The sequence below is a fragment of the Coregonus lavaretus genome, assembly GCF_964263955.1.
Source record: "Coregonus lavaretus genome assembly, chromosome: 22".
NCBI lineage: Eukaryota > Metazoa > Chordata > Actinopteri > Salmoniformes > Salmonidae > Coregonus > Coregonus lavaretus.
In genome coordinates this window covers 36516330-36533102 of record NC_140009.1, presented here as the reverse complement: position 1 = coordinate 36533102, position 16773 = coordinate 36516330, and the positions used below count along the sequence as shown (strand labels likewise).

At 43.3% G+C, this 16773-nt stretch overlaps 1 protein-coding gene across 3 annotated transcripts in view; it reads left to right on the top strand.

Annotated features, from left to right (window-relative positions):
• The window catches only part of LOC311150393 (cyclic AMP-dependent transcription factor ATF-7-like), a gene marked incomplete at its 5' end in the record, with an annotated part of 45067 nt that overhangs the window by 15143 nt on the left and 13151 nt on the right, over window positions 1–16773 (top strand). For 2 of the 3 annotated variants that reach the window (XM_084187845.1, XM_084187844.1), the window contains 2 exons: window positions 5044–5139; window positions 13574–13670. In XM_084187845.1, coding sequence (XP_084043971.1) covers window positions 5044–5139; window positions 13574–13670 — 193 coding nt within the window. Of the gene's footprint in view, window positions 1–5043; window positions 5140–13573; window positions 13671–16773 lie in introns of those variants that run through there. The other variant, XM_084187846.1, reaches the window with a different exon arrangement.

The following is a 16773-nucleotide window of genomic DNA, read 5'->3' as shown; positions in this document are numbered from 1 at the left end:
AAGTTAGCATTTGAAACAACAGTGGCCAGGTAAACAAAACCAAAGCATGGGTTGCTGTCATATTTTGTCCATAGACTGCTTAGAGGGTAAGGAAACCAATATATAATTTTGTGAACTATCCCTTTAACATCGAGGGGGGGGGGGGGGCATGTATCAGAAAACCAGTCAGTATCTGGTGGTGTGACCACCATTTGCCTCATGCAGCGCGACACAGCTCCTTCGCATAGAGTTGATCAGGCTGTTGATTGTGGAATGTTGTCCCACTCTTCTTCAATGGTTGTGCGAAGTTGCTGGATATTGTCTGGAACTGGAACGCGCTGTCGTACACGTTGATCCAGAGCATCCCAAACATGCTCAATGGGTGACATATCTGGTGAGTATGCAGGCCATGGAAGAACTGGGACATTTTCAGCTTCCAGGAATTGTGTACAGATCCTTGCGACATGGGGCCGTGCATTATCATGCTGAAACATGAGGTAATGGCGGCGGATGAATGGCACGACAATGGGCCTCAGGATCTCGTCACAGTATCTCTGTGCATTCAAATTGCCATCGATTTTAAAGTGCAATTGTGTTCGTTGTCTGTAGCTTATGCCTACCCATACCATACCGCCACCATGGGGCACTCTGTTCACAACGTTGACATCAGCAAACGGCTCGCCCACACGACGCCATACACGTGGTCTGCGGTTGTGAGGCCGGTCGGATGTACTGCCAAATTCTCGAAAACGACGGAGGCGGTTTATGGTAGAGAAATGAAAATTAAACAGTTATGGTGGACATTTCTGCAGTCAGCATGCCAATTGCACACTCCCTCAAAACTTGAGACATCTGTGGCATTGTGTTGTGTGACAAAACTGCACATTTTAGAGTGGCCTTTTATTGTCCCCAGAACAAGGTACACCTGTGTAATGACCATGCTGTTTAATCAGCTTCTTGATAGGCCACACCTGTCATGTGGATGGATTATCTTGGCAAAGGAGAAATGCTCACTAACAGGGATGTTAACAAATTTGTGCCCAAAATTGTGTAGATAAACTTTACCTAATAGCGGGAGTACTTACTAATGATTGTTTTGCTAACTTAATCTGTTTATTAAACTTTCTACATCTCCTTCTCTTTCCAACTGTCCTTTGATGCTCGAGTAGCTAAACCGCTAGATATGGGGGGGGGGGGTGTAGAGCGCTATAGGATGTGTGAACTTTCTTTCATGCAATGCACATTTTCATTGCTTGCAAGTTAATAAATAAATCTGTCTTCCTTTTAAAAAGGTTGGATATGTCTGACTATTCATGAATTATTCAACAGCAGTTGACAAGGTTGTTCTGGCTCTGAGGCCTATAATGCGCTAATGTTGTGTCAAATGGACAATGCACCAACCCTCTCCAACCTGATATGGTATAATTGGATACAGAATATTGTCTTACTTTAAATGTGTAGACTAATCAACGCTGATCAGGCCCGGTCCTGGCCGATATTCCACCCTAGGCGAAATCAGAGAAATTATTCCATATGTGTTATTTAATAAGTTTTTTGTCTTCACTATTATTCTACAATGTAGAAAATAGTAAAAATATAGAAAAACCCTTGAATGAGTAGGTGTGTCCAAACCTTTTGACTGGTACTGTATATAAATGTGATATTTCAGTTTTTAATTTTTTATACATTTGCAAACATTTCTAAAAAGCTGTTTTTGCTTTGTCATTATGGGGTATTGTGTGTAGATTGATGAGGGGGAAAAAACTATTTAATCCATTTTAGAATAAAGCTGTAACGTAACAAAATGTGGAAGGGGTCTGAATACTTTCCGAATGCACTGTATGTCCATTCAGAAAGTTTCCTAAAATAGCCTAGACTCAAACGCTCCTTTCATGATTTAATCTTGTAAAAGGCCTATTTTCAGTAGCTTAAGCTACATTATTTCTCTAAATACGGAGTCCTCTCTTTAAAGAACATATGCCACTGCCATCGAATGACCGCAGCAGCAAGGTTTGTGACGTAATGCGAATATTTCCGGAAAAGTGGGAGAAAACCCATCAGACTTTGTTTGAATGGTTTTGTGTGTCGAAATAGAATCTGTATAAAAAAACTATTTTGTGCTGAATAGCCAACAGACAAGGTAGGCATATATCTTTATTTTGACTCCTTGAATGTTGTGTCAATACGAAACTGCGACAGATCCTCTCCAACTTGGCATTTTTTTACTTGTTGATTTAATATTTATAAGTAATAACCTGAATAATAATAATACAAATAATGAAATGCCATTATAATAACCAAGTGTAATGGCTTGTTTCAAATAGGTTTTTATTAAGAAGCATATCCATGTAAGCAAGTGTACAAGTAAAAGTCTGTTCCCCCCCGTCCTGCTGCTCCGTCCAGATGTTGTCCATGATTTGCTCTCACACACAGCCCGTTAGTCCACACCATGAGTATAACGAGTTGCTGGTGTATGTCGTGTGTAGATAGACTGAACTCACACACTCACATCTCTGCCCAAATAGACTCCGAGGATTGTGTTTAGTTTAGAGGCCTAGCACCAGCCTGATGTATTGGCTTGCTGCTCTCCCCTCCACACACAGCTTGCATCCCAAATGGCATCGTATTCCCGATATAGTGCACTACTTTTGACCAGAGCCCTATGGGCCCTGGTCAAAAGAAGTGCACTAGATATGGAATAGGGTGCCATTTGGGATGCTGCCACAGCCTGTGAGGTCTGTTCGGAATCAATCCCTCCGCTCCTCTGCCTTGTATGTGTTCTGTTTCCTCCTTTGATCTCAGCGGGGAAGGATGGGCCAGCCTGCTTTTTACAGGCAAATAAGATGCAGCCTTTGTCTTTTTCGAGAGAGAGCGAGAGATTGAACAGTGGAAATTAGCCCACCCAATACTACACTACGCTGGGCCCACATAATGTTGGTTATAGTCTGTCCCACTTGAACATGATAAGTGCTTCTAAAACTAGTGGTCTATAAAAGGTAAGTCAACTACTAGGCTATGTAACAATATGTACAGTTACACTGCAGTTACACAGTAGGCCTACCTGGCAATGCAATTACCATGTAAAAAGGTACTACAGTCTAGAGACTGTAACTACACTACGGTTACACTGTCACTGGTGATGGAATTACATGGTTTCTTACAGATATTTACATGGTTACAGATCTACACGGCATCTTCAGTTGACGTTATTGGAGGAGAAGGTGATGCTGTTGTATAATCTGTTGTGCCGTAGTGCGTTTGTTGTGGGACTTGAGTTGAGTAATAGTTGTTGCCAGACGTCATCCAGAGGCTTGTGTTGGGACGCTAGGACAGAGTACTGCTGAAACATTAATACCATACCGCTCCAACCCCCTCCCCCCCCAAGTATCATCTCTTCTCATCCCTCCCTCTCTTCTCTCTCCTTTCTCCCTCTCTTCTCCCATGCTCCACGTGACGTCAGGTTGGGAAGTTAAGAAAGATAACTTGGTCATTAAATGTTAATGTCCTACCCAACATTACATCCCATGATAAACATTTTATGACCAAGTTATCTTTACTAAACTTCCCAACCTGTCTTCACAGTGGAGAGGGGGGAGGAGAGAAGAGGGAAGAGAGAGAGGGAAGGGGGTGGGGGGAGAAGAGGGAGGAGGGGAGTACACCACAGAAACAGTTGACAAAGTTGAACCCAGGCCTGTAACAGCCAAACAATCTTTAGGTTATGTCAATTCAACTGTACTCCCACACGGTCGGGAGGAGAAACTAAACAGTGTTGTATGTGTGTTGTCACATTTGTCAATAGTAGACTATAGGCCTAAGCTCAGAAATGGGAGTTGAGAGAGGTGGGTGAAATCAACTGAAACTCCAGATTAGATAGAGAGAAGGTGGGTAGGCCTAAATGGCTTAAGAGCAGGGTCATATTCAAGAGGGAAATTGTCCAATGCTTGTTTTCTTTATCCGTTACCAAATGTTTTGCTACGTTGTGCACTAATGAATACGACCCAGAGCAGCATAGGCCTAAATCTAATTTACAGTGTTGTCACTTATTTGCAACAGTTTTTGATGAGCAAGTTTCAAACTCTTGACAATTCACACCTTCCAACACCAGCTGAGGGTAGTGTGTCTCCCATTCATCAACTGTAGTGCCCTTCCCTTCTTAGCTATGAGCTAGGTCTCTTCTGGTTAGACTAGGGGTTCTTGGAATGGCATTCTGAACGTGCTTGGTTTCAGTTTTTCTTGGGTCAGTAAAGTCACTGAGAAAGTGGGGTGACAGCAGCACACCAGAACAGGCCTATGAGATCATACCCAAATGGCACCATATTCCCTATGTAGTGCACTACTTTTGACCAGGGCCCAATGGGGTTGAGGTCAAAAGTAGTGCACTACGTGGTGAAATAGGGTGCTGTTTGGGGCGTATACGAGATGAGATGAGATGAAAGATGGTTGTTGAGGGTCACTAGGGGAGTAGTATGGTGCAGCAGATATTTGAGATGTGGAATTACAGATGACATCCTTCAAAAAGTAGGCAAAGAGGGGGGTGAGGGTGGGGTATTGATGTGTAGGCTACTAGACTATAGAGTGGTAGTTGAATCTGAAAGAGGGAGAGAGGGAGCTGGCAAAAAGAAGGAGAGAGCCTACAGAAAAGAAGAGCGAGAGATGGAGTCAAGAATGGGTGCTTGGGGACTAGTGGTGGGTGTGATGGAGAGGTAGAGAGGGAGAGAGTGGAAGAGAGGGAGAGGTCTATGTACTAACCAAATGCTAGCTTCCCTTCCTTCTCCTCTGTAAGCTTCTCCTCATTCATTTGCCAGCTGGAAGCCCCTTGTGTGAAGGAAACACCACCAGGGAGATCTCATCTCGCTGCCTAGCTTTGTGTGTGTTCTGCGTATGTGTGTTTTCCTCCCTGCTTGGGTAGGTTATTTTTAAATCCATTCTGCTTCCTGGCTGCTCTGACTACAGCTAGCCTACCAGCAGGACAGCAGTATTCCTGCTTTGTTGTTCTGGACTAGCCTACTGGAGGACCAACTGAACCAATTTGAGGAAATCAAGAAAAGAAAAGAAAGGACAACAATGTTCTCTTCTCCTCTCCCACAGTTACATTGCAAACTCTTTGCAAAGATGGGGGACGACAGACCTTTTGTGTGCAATGCTCCGGGCTGTGGACAGGTAAGCCATCTACTACCTCTACCTTGTCTCGGGTTTGAGTTGTGTGTGTGTGTGTTTGTACAGTTGTGGTTGTTTGGTTGTACTTGGTATTTGTGTGTGTGTGTGTGGCTTTGTGTTAGTGTGTTTTGCTGTCTGTGGCAGTTGACTCTGAAATAACTCTAATTGAGTATTGGGAAGTTGAAACTGATGATATTCATTCATACTGTACATAGCCTAGTTCTGTACTGAAATTAATGGAATTTCCCGTTGCTGTCAGTGGAGAAGAACATGGGTAGAGAATAGACATGTTTTAGTTAGCCATCAACCGGCTTCTGTTTCTGACTGAAAGAATTCTAATGTAGGCTATTTAATGCATTAGCTCTGCTTATTCTGTTTCTCTGTAAGAGCCCACATGGACAACACAATGCCATCCAGGCGACACACAGTTACACACACACGCGGACACACACACACTCTGATCTCACTGTTGGTGATAGCTAGCTAGCTAGTGGAACATGGGTCTCTCGGCTACTTCTGTTTCTCAATGAGAGCCCACATGGGACAATACACTGATTACTGACAGACACAGCTAGCCTAGCCGTGTTGTGATACAATGCTAACAAGGACGTCGTCTCCTCCACTCAGCCAGCCAGTGAGTCACAGGCAGTAGGCAGTACAGATGAGTAATCTAAGCACAGTTATTGTTTCGACCTGTCTCTGTCTCACTTCTACTGCCTGCAGACATAGAGGTTAAAGACACACATAGTGACTCGGCTTGGCACTAAATGTCTGTGGCTGGTAGCATCCCAAATGGTACCCTAGTCCCATAGGGCTGTGATCAAGAGTAGTGCACTATATATGGAATAGGGTGCCATTTGGGACGCTGCCATACTGGAGGTTAGCGACGCGCAACGCTAGTGACTGCTTGGCAGTAAATTATGTCTACGACTACACATGCCACAATCCTGTCTATATACAGTTGAAGTTGGAAGTTTACATACACCTTAGCCAAATACATTTCAACTCAGTTTTTCACAATTCCTGACATTTAATCCTAGTAAGAATTCCCCGTCTTAGGTCAGTTAGGATCACCACTTTATTTTAAGAATGTGAAATGTCAGAATAATAGTAGAGATAATTATTTATTTCAGCTTTTATTTCTTTCATCACATTCCCAGTGGGTCAGAAGTTTACATACACTCAATTAGTATTTGGTAGCATTGCCTTTAAATTGTTTAACTTGGGTCAAACGTTTCGTGTAGCCTTCCACAAGCTTCCCACAATAAGTTGGGTGAATTTTGGCCATTCCACCTGACAGAGCTGGTTTAACTGAGTCAGGTTTGTAGGCCTTCTTGCTCGCACACGCTTTTTCAGTTCTGCCCACACATTTTCTATAGGATTGAGGTCATGGCTTTGTGATGGCCACTCCAATACCTTGACTTTTGCCACAACTTTGGAAGTATACTTGGGGTCGTTGTCCATTTGGAAGACCGATTTGTGACCAAGCTTTAACTTCCTGACTGATGTCTTGAGATGTTGCTTCAATATATCCACATCATTTTCCTTCCTCATGATGCCATCTATTTTGTGAAGTGCACCAGTCCCTCTTGCAGCAAAGCACCCCCTCAGCATGATGCTGCCACCCCCTGTCACGATCGTTGAGAAACGGGTCAGACCAAGGTGCAGCGTGGTATGCGAACATGTTTATTTATTCAATAAACATACAACAAAACAATAAACAACGTAACGTGAAGTCCCCCGGCTATACACATACAAGCCAACACGGAACAAGATCCCACAACTAAGGTCGGCAAACAGGCTACTTAAGTATGATCCCCAATCAGAGACAACGAGCGACAGCTGTCTCTGATTGGGAATCACACCCGGCCAAACATAGAAATACAATACCTAGAACATAAACGTAGAATTTCTAGCATAGATTCTCACGCCCTGACCAAACCAACTAAAGACGACCGGCCTCTCAAGGCCAGGGCGTGATAGTATCCCCCCCCCCCCCCAAAGGTGCGTACTCCGGCAGGACCAACCTGACTCATTAGGGGAGGGTCCGGGTGGGCATTCAGCCTCGGAGGCGGACTGGGGACATGCACCACTGGCTTGGTGCGGGGAGCAGGTACGGGGCGTACCGGGCTGGCGACACGCACCACTGGTTTGGTGCGAGGAGCAGGGACGGGCCGTACTGGACTGGGAACACGAACCACTGGCTTGGCGCGGGGAGCAGGTACGGGGCGTACCGGGTTGGCGACACGCACCACTGTCTTGGTGCGAGACGCAGGCACGAGGTGTACTGGACTGGGAACTGTCGTTAGAGATCTCCGACTGTACCAGTCTTTTACTCTCCGCGCCCAGTCCTCCTCCAGTGAGGACTCCTCCTTGAGCCCCCACGAGTGCAGTGGTCGGGGCTCTTCTATATCGATCCCCGACCACCCATTTAGCCCCCAACATTTTTTTTCTTGGGGCTGTCTCTCGGGCTTCCTCCTTGGCCGGCGCCTTCTGTGTTGCCGTTGCTCCTCTCTAACCCGGGCTTCCTCTGTCTGTTCCCAAGGACTGCGATCCATCCCAGCCTGGATCTCCTCCCATGTCCAAGAATCCTTACCATCCAGGATCTCCTCCCATGTCCAGGATGTCTGCTCCTGGCCACGCTGCTTGGTCCTCGTTTGGTGGGATCTTCTGTCACGATCGTTGAGAGACGTTTCAGACCAAGGTGCAGCGTGGTATGCGAACATGTTTATTTACTTAATAAATATACAACAAAACAATAAACAACGTAACGTGAAGTCCTCCGGCTATACACATACAAGCCAACACGGAACAAGATCCCACAACTAAGGTCGGCAAACAGGCTACTTAAGTATGATCCCCAATCAGAGACAACAAGCGACAGCTGTCTCTGATTGGGAATCACACCCGGCCAAACATAGAAATACAATACCTAGAACATAAACACAGAATTTCTAGCATAGATTCTCACGCCCTGACCAAACCAACTAAAGACGACCGGCCTCTCAAGGCCAGGGTGTGATACCCCCGTGCTTCACGGTTGGGATGGTGTTCTTCGGCTTGCAAGCCTCACCTTTTTCCTCCAAACATAACGATGGTCATTATGGCCAAACAGTTCTATTTTTGTTTCATCAGGCCAGAGGACATTTCTCCAAAAAGTACGATCTTTGTCCCCATGTGCAGTTGCAAACCGTAGTCTGGCTTTTTTATGGCGGTTTTGGAGCAGTGGCTTCTTCCTTGCTGAGCGCCCTTTCAGGTTATGTCGATATAGGACTCGTTTTACTGTGGTTATAGATACTTTTGTACCTGTTTCCTCCAGCATCTTCACAAGGTCCTTTACTGTTGTTCTGGGATTGATTTGCACTTTTCGCACCAAAGTACGTTCATCTCTAGGAGACAGAACACGTCTCCTTCCTGAACGATATGACGGCTGCGTGGTCCCATGGTGTTTATACTTGCGTACTATAGTTTGTACAGATGAATGTGGTACCTTCAGTCGTTTGGAAATTGCTCCCAAGGATGAACCAGACTTGTGGAGGTCTAAAAAAAAAATTCTGAGGTCTTGGCTGATTTTCTTTTGATTTTCCTATGATGTCAAGCAAAGAGGCACTGAGTTTGAAGGTAGGCCTTGAAATACATCCACAGGTACACCTCCAATTGACTAAAATAATGTCAATTAGCCTGTCAGAAGCTTCTAAAGCCATGACATCATTTTTCTGGAATTTTCCAAGCTGTTTAAAGGCACAGTCAACTTAGTGTATGTAAACTTCTGACCCACTGGAATTGTGATACAGTGAATTATAAGTGAAATAATCTGTCTGTAAACAATTGTTGGAAAAATTACTTGTGTCATGCACAAAGTAGATGTCCTAACCGACTTGCCAAAACTATAGTTTGTTAACAAGAAATTTGTGGAGTGGTTGAAAAACGATTTTTAATAACTCCAACCTAAGTGTATGTAAACTTCTGACTTCAAATGTAATAATATGGGTTTTGGCCAGCAGAACATGAAGAATAACAGTCATAACAAGACGGGTATTGTTGTACTCTGTCCGAAGGTGATAGATTTCACCTATAGGCTAGTTGTTTTAAAGCCTAGTACAACATTACAATACAATCCCAGTGAAGATGTTAAAAATACTTATTTTCAACGTCTTTTCAACCAACAATATGTATTTTCAATGTCTTTTCAACGTCTTGTGCTCTCTGGTTCTTCCCTCTTGGCTGGTGATGCCATGACTTAAGACTTATAAGCCTTGTTATTAGGAAACATTATAAAGGCTCCCACATTATATTATAAAAAGCATCATAATGCATTGTACCTGCAGGCTTTAAGTAAAGTGTTACCACATATTTTACTGCAGACAGCTTGAAGACAACCGATCAATGTAGTGTTAAGAGAGCGGAGATGGAATTTTATTGGAAACTATTGATGTTATTACTTTGTCTCTTTTTATTATATTAGAAATCATTAGTGTTGTGCTCTGTGTTGTCCTCTGGCATTTAGTGTTTAGACAACTCGAGTATGTACCACACACACACACACACACACACACACACACACACACACACACACACACACACACACACACACACACACACACACACACAGGAACATGCTTCTGGAATGAATAATTTATTTCTTGTTGGCTCATTTTCCCTCTCGGAACCTTCAGGACACCAAGGGACTCAATTGAAGTTACCACAACACAGAGTTTAGCTTCCTCTTGACTTGCATCTGTTAGGAAATTCAAGCTACCCCAACAAACACTTTAGCTTCCACTTGACTTGCTTCTGTAAGGACAACAATGATGTAACATATTTAATTTATTGACAACATGATACATTTATTAATCAGTTACAAAAAAGGCTAAAATGGACGCTAAAATAAAAGGTACAGGATGTGCTTTGAGATTTGGTTGAATCAACACTGATGTCTGTCTGTTGCTGACTTGCCAGTGTTAAAGTGTGTGTGTGTGTGTGTTAGGGTTGGGTGATATGATAGTATCGTCTATCGACGATGATTGACAGCTCAGCTGGTAGAGCACGGCGCTTGTAACGCCAAGGTAGTGGGTTCGATCCCCGGGACCACCCATACACAAAAAATGTATGCACGCATGACTGTAAGTCGCTTTCGATAAAAGCGTCTGCTAAATGGCATATTATTATTATTATTATCATCGATGGTGATGACATCGTGATGTGACAGACGATGGTTTAGCCTATTTGAACTTGACTGGCGCCGCGCAGTAAAGAACGGAGTCTCGAAGCGCACAGCATGGCAGCACACAAGTGACATTCTGGGTAATTCCTATTTGCTAAAGCCTATTTCAATAAATATGTTGTATACACAACGCAAGAGAAGAATGTTGGCCAGACAGAGCAGAGAATTCCACCAAAGCAGCGCAAAATGACACCACTTAACTATCTTGTGTCTAGCTGTTTTTAAAAGAACGTAGCCTATATACAGTATAGCCTTTGCTCTCCATTCAATAGGCTATGAATATGACTTTGTGCTATAGACTACACTTTCATTGTTTATGCATGGCTTTCTCCCAATCAAACAGTAAATGGACAGCACGAAAAAAGTATGAAAATGTATGCACTCACTACTGTAAGTCGCTCTGGATAAGAGCGTCTGCTAAATGACTAAAATGTAAAAATGATTAATAATGAGAGCGAGCGAGAACAAACAATATCAATAGAAAAATGTAATCAAGTTTAAGCTTATTGAGAAAGAAATGATCCATGCGGGACAGGAAAATCCCTCCATGTGAGATTAAAAACCAAATGGCCAATAACCTGTCTTTTAAAAATTGTAAGACAAGTTAGTTATGAACAGTCACTTATTTTCCAAATATTGTAGCCTGGTGTTGTCCTAAAGTTGCTGCTTTCAAAAATCACAAGAATGAAAGTCTATAGCCTAAGCATAGGCTATTCTCAATCACAGCTTTATGAGCGATAGAACAAACAATATTATGTATTTATTATTATGTTATGGGGCAAATTAAGCAATTATTTTCCAGTTCTGAAGAATCTGCTTCTCTCCAGCCCATGATGTATAACCTTACTCACTACGGTAAGACCGTTCCTCATCAGACTGTCACTGCTCCATCACACACACACACACACACACACACACACACACACACACACACACACACACACACACACACACACACACACACACACACACACACACACACACACACACACACTCCATGCTGAAGCTCCTCCACCAGAAATAAATATTAGAAAACATTTCCCTGCACTTAGCTTCTGCCCAGGCTTTCAACATTATCTTTCGTCATGATTTGTCCTGTTGAAGCATTCGATTTCACGCTATAGCCAAACTGTCATTTTAGCTGAGTAAAAATAATATGGGGGTTGGTCAATAGAGGGGCAATACCCTCGTATATCACAATGTGGGTTTTTATGGATACATAATCACGATAGGACGAAGATTGACATCGCCCAACCCTAATGTCTGTCTGTCTCTCTCTCTCTCTCTTTGTGTCTGTGTGTGTGTGTGTGTGTGTGTGTGTGTGTGTGTGTGTGTGTGTGTGTGTGGGTCGGTCAACATGTTGTGAATCATCATAGCATAGTGTGTTGGTGCATTTTGATATCCTCACACACAAACACTTGGCTGGCTCAGTTGCCCTTTTGTGTGGGTGTGGTGTGTTAGTCAGTCCGAACAGAACAGAAGTATGATTTTATTCATGTCCAGACCTTGTCTTGGCTGTCTATCATGCTATGGCACATAGGATATGCATACGGGGAAACCTTGTCCTGGTGTGAGTCTGGCCTTTCCAAGAATCCTTCTGTACAATTTCAGTTTATAGCGACAGGGTCTCCATTTTGACCTGTTTGCTATTTATTGTTAGATATGATAATCCTTGCTTCCAGCATCTCCTACGTACGTACAGGTCAGAGAAATTAATTTGAGATGGTTTCCCCCCAGCTCGACCCAGTTGTCTTGGTCATAGGAAAGATACTGTCAGTCTGTGAGACGTATGAGTGTATTGGTGTCTCTGCCGCAAACTGGTACTGGCTAAAAATATGCTTCTGACACTTCAGTGTTTCCACTTGCCGCTCTCTCTCTCTCTCTCTCTCTCTCTCTCTCCCCCCTCTCTCACAACTGAACTTGTTACTGTGACACTCACGCAGCCAGAAATAGTCTTAATGCAGAAGAAGACGGAGGAGAAACTAAAGTCTGCGTCACAAATAGCACCCTATTTCCTATGTAGTGCACCACTTTCGACCAGAGCCTTTGGGCCCTGGTCAAAGCTGTGCATTAAATAGGAAATAGGGTAAAATATGGGACTCAGCCTAAATGCTAAAGCCATGATGATTAATATTCCACCTACTGCATCCTCTCCTGATTCACCTCCAGGGTGGCATTCATCAGGGTAAAATGTATCCAAAGGTTTTGCAACAGCAAACTAAATAGTTTTTCTTATTGGACAAGTGACACGTAGTCCATCCCGGTTTCAGTGCGTTTTCTTCTTTTTGGTGCCTAATGAACACAATCTAGTTCTGTAAACTAAAACGAAACTAAAGCAACTCCAAAAGGGAAGATAACAAATACAGAAAGACTGACCGAGGAAGACTATTGTAGCACCTTTGTGTGCCTGCCTGACTGGCACATGCGTGTCCTGTCTTTTGCAGATGGGCTGGAACTAGAGAAGCACAAATACCTTGAATAAACACATACTTGTGTACTAGGCTACTTGTTTAGTGGACCATAAGTCTTACAAATGCAGTAGTAGAACAAGTGCACAGCAGATGCTAGATCTATGATGTACAGTAAGCCAACAAGTAGGCCTAGCATTCCACTTCCCTGCTGAGCAAGCTGTTGGGTCAATGTGTTTTCAGTGTCAGCAGCATTTTGTGCCACTTTGTGGATATATCGATAGCCAGCCATGCTGTTATCTAGACATGTGTAGTTACCTGTGAAAGACATAAGTCGCTTACGGCTAAAAGGGTTTGAAAGGTCTGCGGTACAAAAACCAGAGTGTATTGTACATCACATAAATTATTTGTCGTGCAACCCAAAGTGATACCGTATGAATATGTTCCAAAAGATAGCCAGTCAAATGTATATGATTCTGCGACTTGACATCTGATATTGAGGTTAAGGTGCTTTCTGGCACCTAACTGACTGAGCATCAGGCCTAGTAGATTATCACCTCTCTGTGTGTGTGTGTGTGTGTGTGTTTGTGTTCACCGATCTACCCCAACCCGATTACCCGGGATCCGACCAGGTCAGATGCAACATTTTGCAGTTAACCCTCAGATCCCGGGTCGGATCCCGATGGGTGGCTACGGGCCTTGGATCTGTGTGACAAAACGGCATATTCATTTTATGAAAACGAGCCAGTGCGCACTGCACGTGATCAGCTTCATAAACTGTATCTCTCTCCCTCCCTCTCTTCAGAGGTTTACCAACGAGGACCACCTGGCTGTACACAAACACAAGCATGAGATGACTCTGAAGTTTGCCCCTGCCAGGACTGACTCTGTCATTATCCAAGGTACTGGTTCTCCTAGTGAGTCTGGATTATTCAACTTCATTACTCTACTGTTTGTACTGTCACCTCTTTACTTTGGTACTCTTGTCAGTTGTTGAGTACCCAAAATGAAACAATTTTGTCAGAAATAGCATCTCTGTCATCGCCTGTCAAGTTTGACTTCCCTGAAGACCTTTAGTTGAATATCGGATTAATTTGATTATCTTTAAAGCTAGAATCCTTAGTTGAAAGAATAACAAACTGTCACCCTGCCTTTTGTTTTGAAAAAAAGCTGAGGGAAGGGCCTGGAGAAATGTAGCCATTCTCAAATTCATAGAGCTAGGGATGCAAGAAATGACCATCCATGATATCAAAATGATCGTTTGAACCATTGTTTACAAACATTGGAGTAAAACAAGGAGGCGTGGTGCACCGGTGTATGGCCTGTGACACGAACGGGCAAAAGTGGTGAGGGAGGAGCGCCCTTCTTAAATTGAGCAGTAATCTGCGCCGCACTGCAAGGCTGTCAACAAGGCAGCAGAGTGCATTGTCCAGAAACATATAGTCTCAAATTCCCGACCCTAGGCAACACTGATGGACTCTTTTGGCATAGAGGAACTACGTCACTGCCTACATCGATATATCAATGATGTTGCTCTTGCTGCTGGTGACTCTCAGATCCACCTCTACGCAGACGACACCATTTTGTATACATCTGGCCCTTCATTGGACACTGTGTTAACAAACCTCCAAACGAGCTTCAATGCCATACAACACTCCTTCAGTAGCCTCCAACTGCTCTTAAACACTAGTAAAACTAAATGCATGCTTTTCAATCGAACGCTGCTGGCACCCGCCCACCCGACTAGAATCACCACTCTTGACGGGTCTGACCTAGAGTATGTGGACAACTACAAATACCTAGGTGTCTGGTTAGACTGTAAACTCTCCTTCCAGACTCACATAAAGAATCTCCAATCCAAAGTTAAATCTAGAATCAGCTTCCTATTTCGCAACAAAGCCTCCTTCACTCATGCTGCCAAACATGCCCTCGTAAAACTGACTATCCTACCGATCCTTGACTTCGGCGATGTCATTTACAAAATAGCCTCCAACACTCTACTCAGCAAATTGGATGTAGTCTATCACAGTGCCATCCGTTTTGTCTCCAAAGCCCCATACGCTACCCACCACTGTGACCTGTACGCTCTTGTTGGCTGGTCCTCACTACATGTTCGTCGTCAAACCCACTGGCTCCAGGCCATCTATAAATCACTGCTAGGCAAATCCCCGCCTTATCTTAGCTCATTGGTCACCATAGCAGCACCCACCCGTAGTCTGCGCTCCAGCAGGTATATCTCACTGGTCATTCCCAAAGCCAACACCTCCTTTGGCCGCCATTCCTTCCAGTTCTCTGCTGCCAATGACTGGAACGAATTGCAAAAATCTCTGAAGCTGGAGACTCTTATCTCCCTCACTAACTTTAAGCATCAGTTGTCAGAGCACCTTACCGATCACTGCACCTGTACACAGCCCATTTGAAATTAGCCCACCCAACTACCTCATCCCTATATTGTTATTTATTTTGCTCTTTTGCACCCCAGTATCTCTATTTGCACATAATCTATTGCACATCTAGCATTCCAGTGTTAATACTATTGTAATTATTTTGCACTATAGCCTATTTATTGCCTTACCTCCATAACTTGCTACATTTGCACACACTGTATATATATTTTCTGTTGTATTTTTGACTATGTTTTTTACCCCATATGTAACTCTGTGTTGTTTTTATCGCACTGCTTTGCTTTATCTTGGCCAGGTCGCAGTTGTAAATGAGAACTTGTTCTCAACTGGCTTACCTGGTTAAATAAAGGTGAAATTAAAAATTTAAAAATTTAAAAAAAGGGAAAAAAAACACATTCTGGTGGCTCTCCCAACAAATCACGAGGCAGACATGCCAGAACGTCACAATTCGAAACCAAAGTTTGCAGGCAACACCTTTTGTAGTGGTAGTTGATGCAAACTAGGCATTTGTGAAATGCACTCATTAAAAATAACCTCTGTGATCTCCATCTTGCTAGCTACTATTTTATTCAAGCGGATATTTTATTCAAGCGGATGAAGTAGAGACGTAGACGTTGTTCCTCTATGCCAAAATAGTCCATAATTGAAACCAGACCCTAGACACTGTTGCCTAGGGTCAGGTTTTCGAGACTATAAAATGTATGTTCAAATTTTCATTGGGAAGGCAGATAAAGCGTTTTTATCAAAAGCAATCACTTTTGCATGTGAAAACACAGAATCCTACTCATTACCCCATGTGCTTAATCAAGCCTAGGCTACGTCACTTTTGTTTTGAGTCGACTTCACCCGTGGGCTTTGAAAGGGGCAATCACTTTTTCTTTGAAAACGATTCCAATCACTTTTCTCCCGGTGCAAACTCCTTCCACCTGGGTAACCCGGGCCAGATAATCGAATGCCCTCAAGTTTATATTTTGGATTCTGATGGGGTTATGATAGTTGATATTAGTTCATGAGCCATTTCTAAGTTATATTCTTCAATAATCAATGGGTATATATCATTGATTTACAGTGGGGAAAAAAAGTATTTAGTCAGCCACCAATTGTGCAAGTTCTCCCACTTAAAAAGATGAGAGAGGCCTGTAATTTTCATCATAGGTACACGTCAACTATGACAGACAAATTGAGAAGAAAGAAATCCAGAAAATCACATTGTAGGATTTTTAATGAATTTATTAGCAAATTATGGTGGAAAATAAGTATTTGGTCACCTACAAACAAGCAAGATTTCTGGCTCTCACAGACCTGTAACTTCTTCAAGAGGCTCCTCTGTCCTCCACTAGTTACCTGTATTAATGGCACCTGTTTGAACTTATCAGTATAAAAGACACCTGTCCACAACCTCAAACAGTCACACTCCAAACTCCACTATGGCCAAGACCAAAGAGCTGTCAAAGGACACCAGAAACAAAATTGTAGACCTGCACCAGGCTGGGAAGACTGAATCTGCAATAGGTAAGCAGCTTGGTTTGAAGAAATCAACTGTGGGAGCAATTATTAGGAAATGGAAGACATACAAGACCACTGATAATCTCCCTCGATC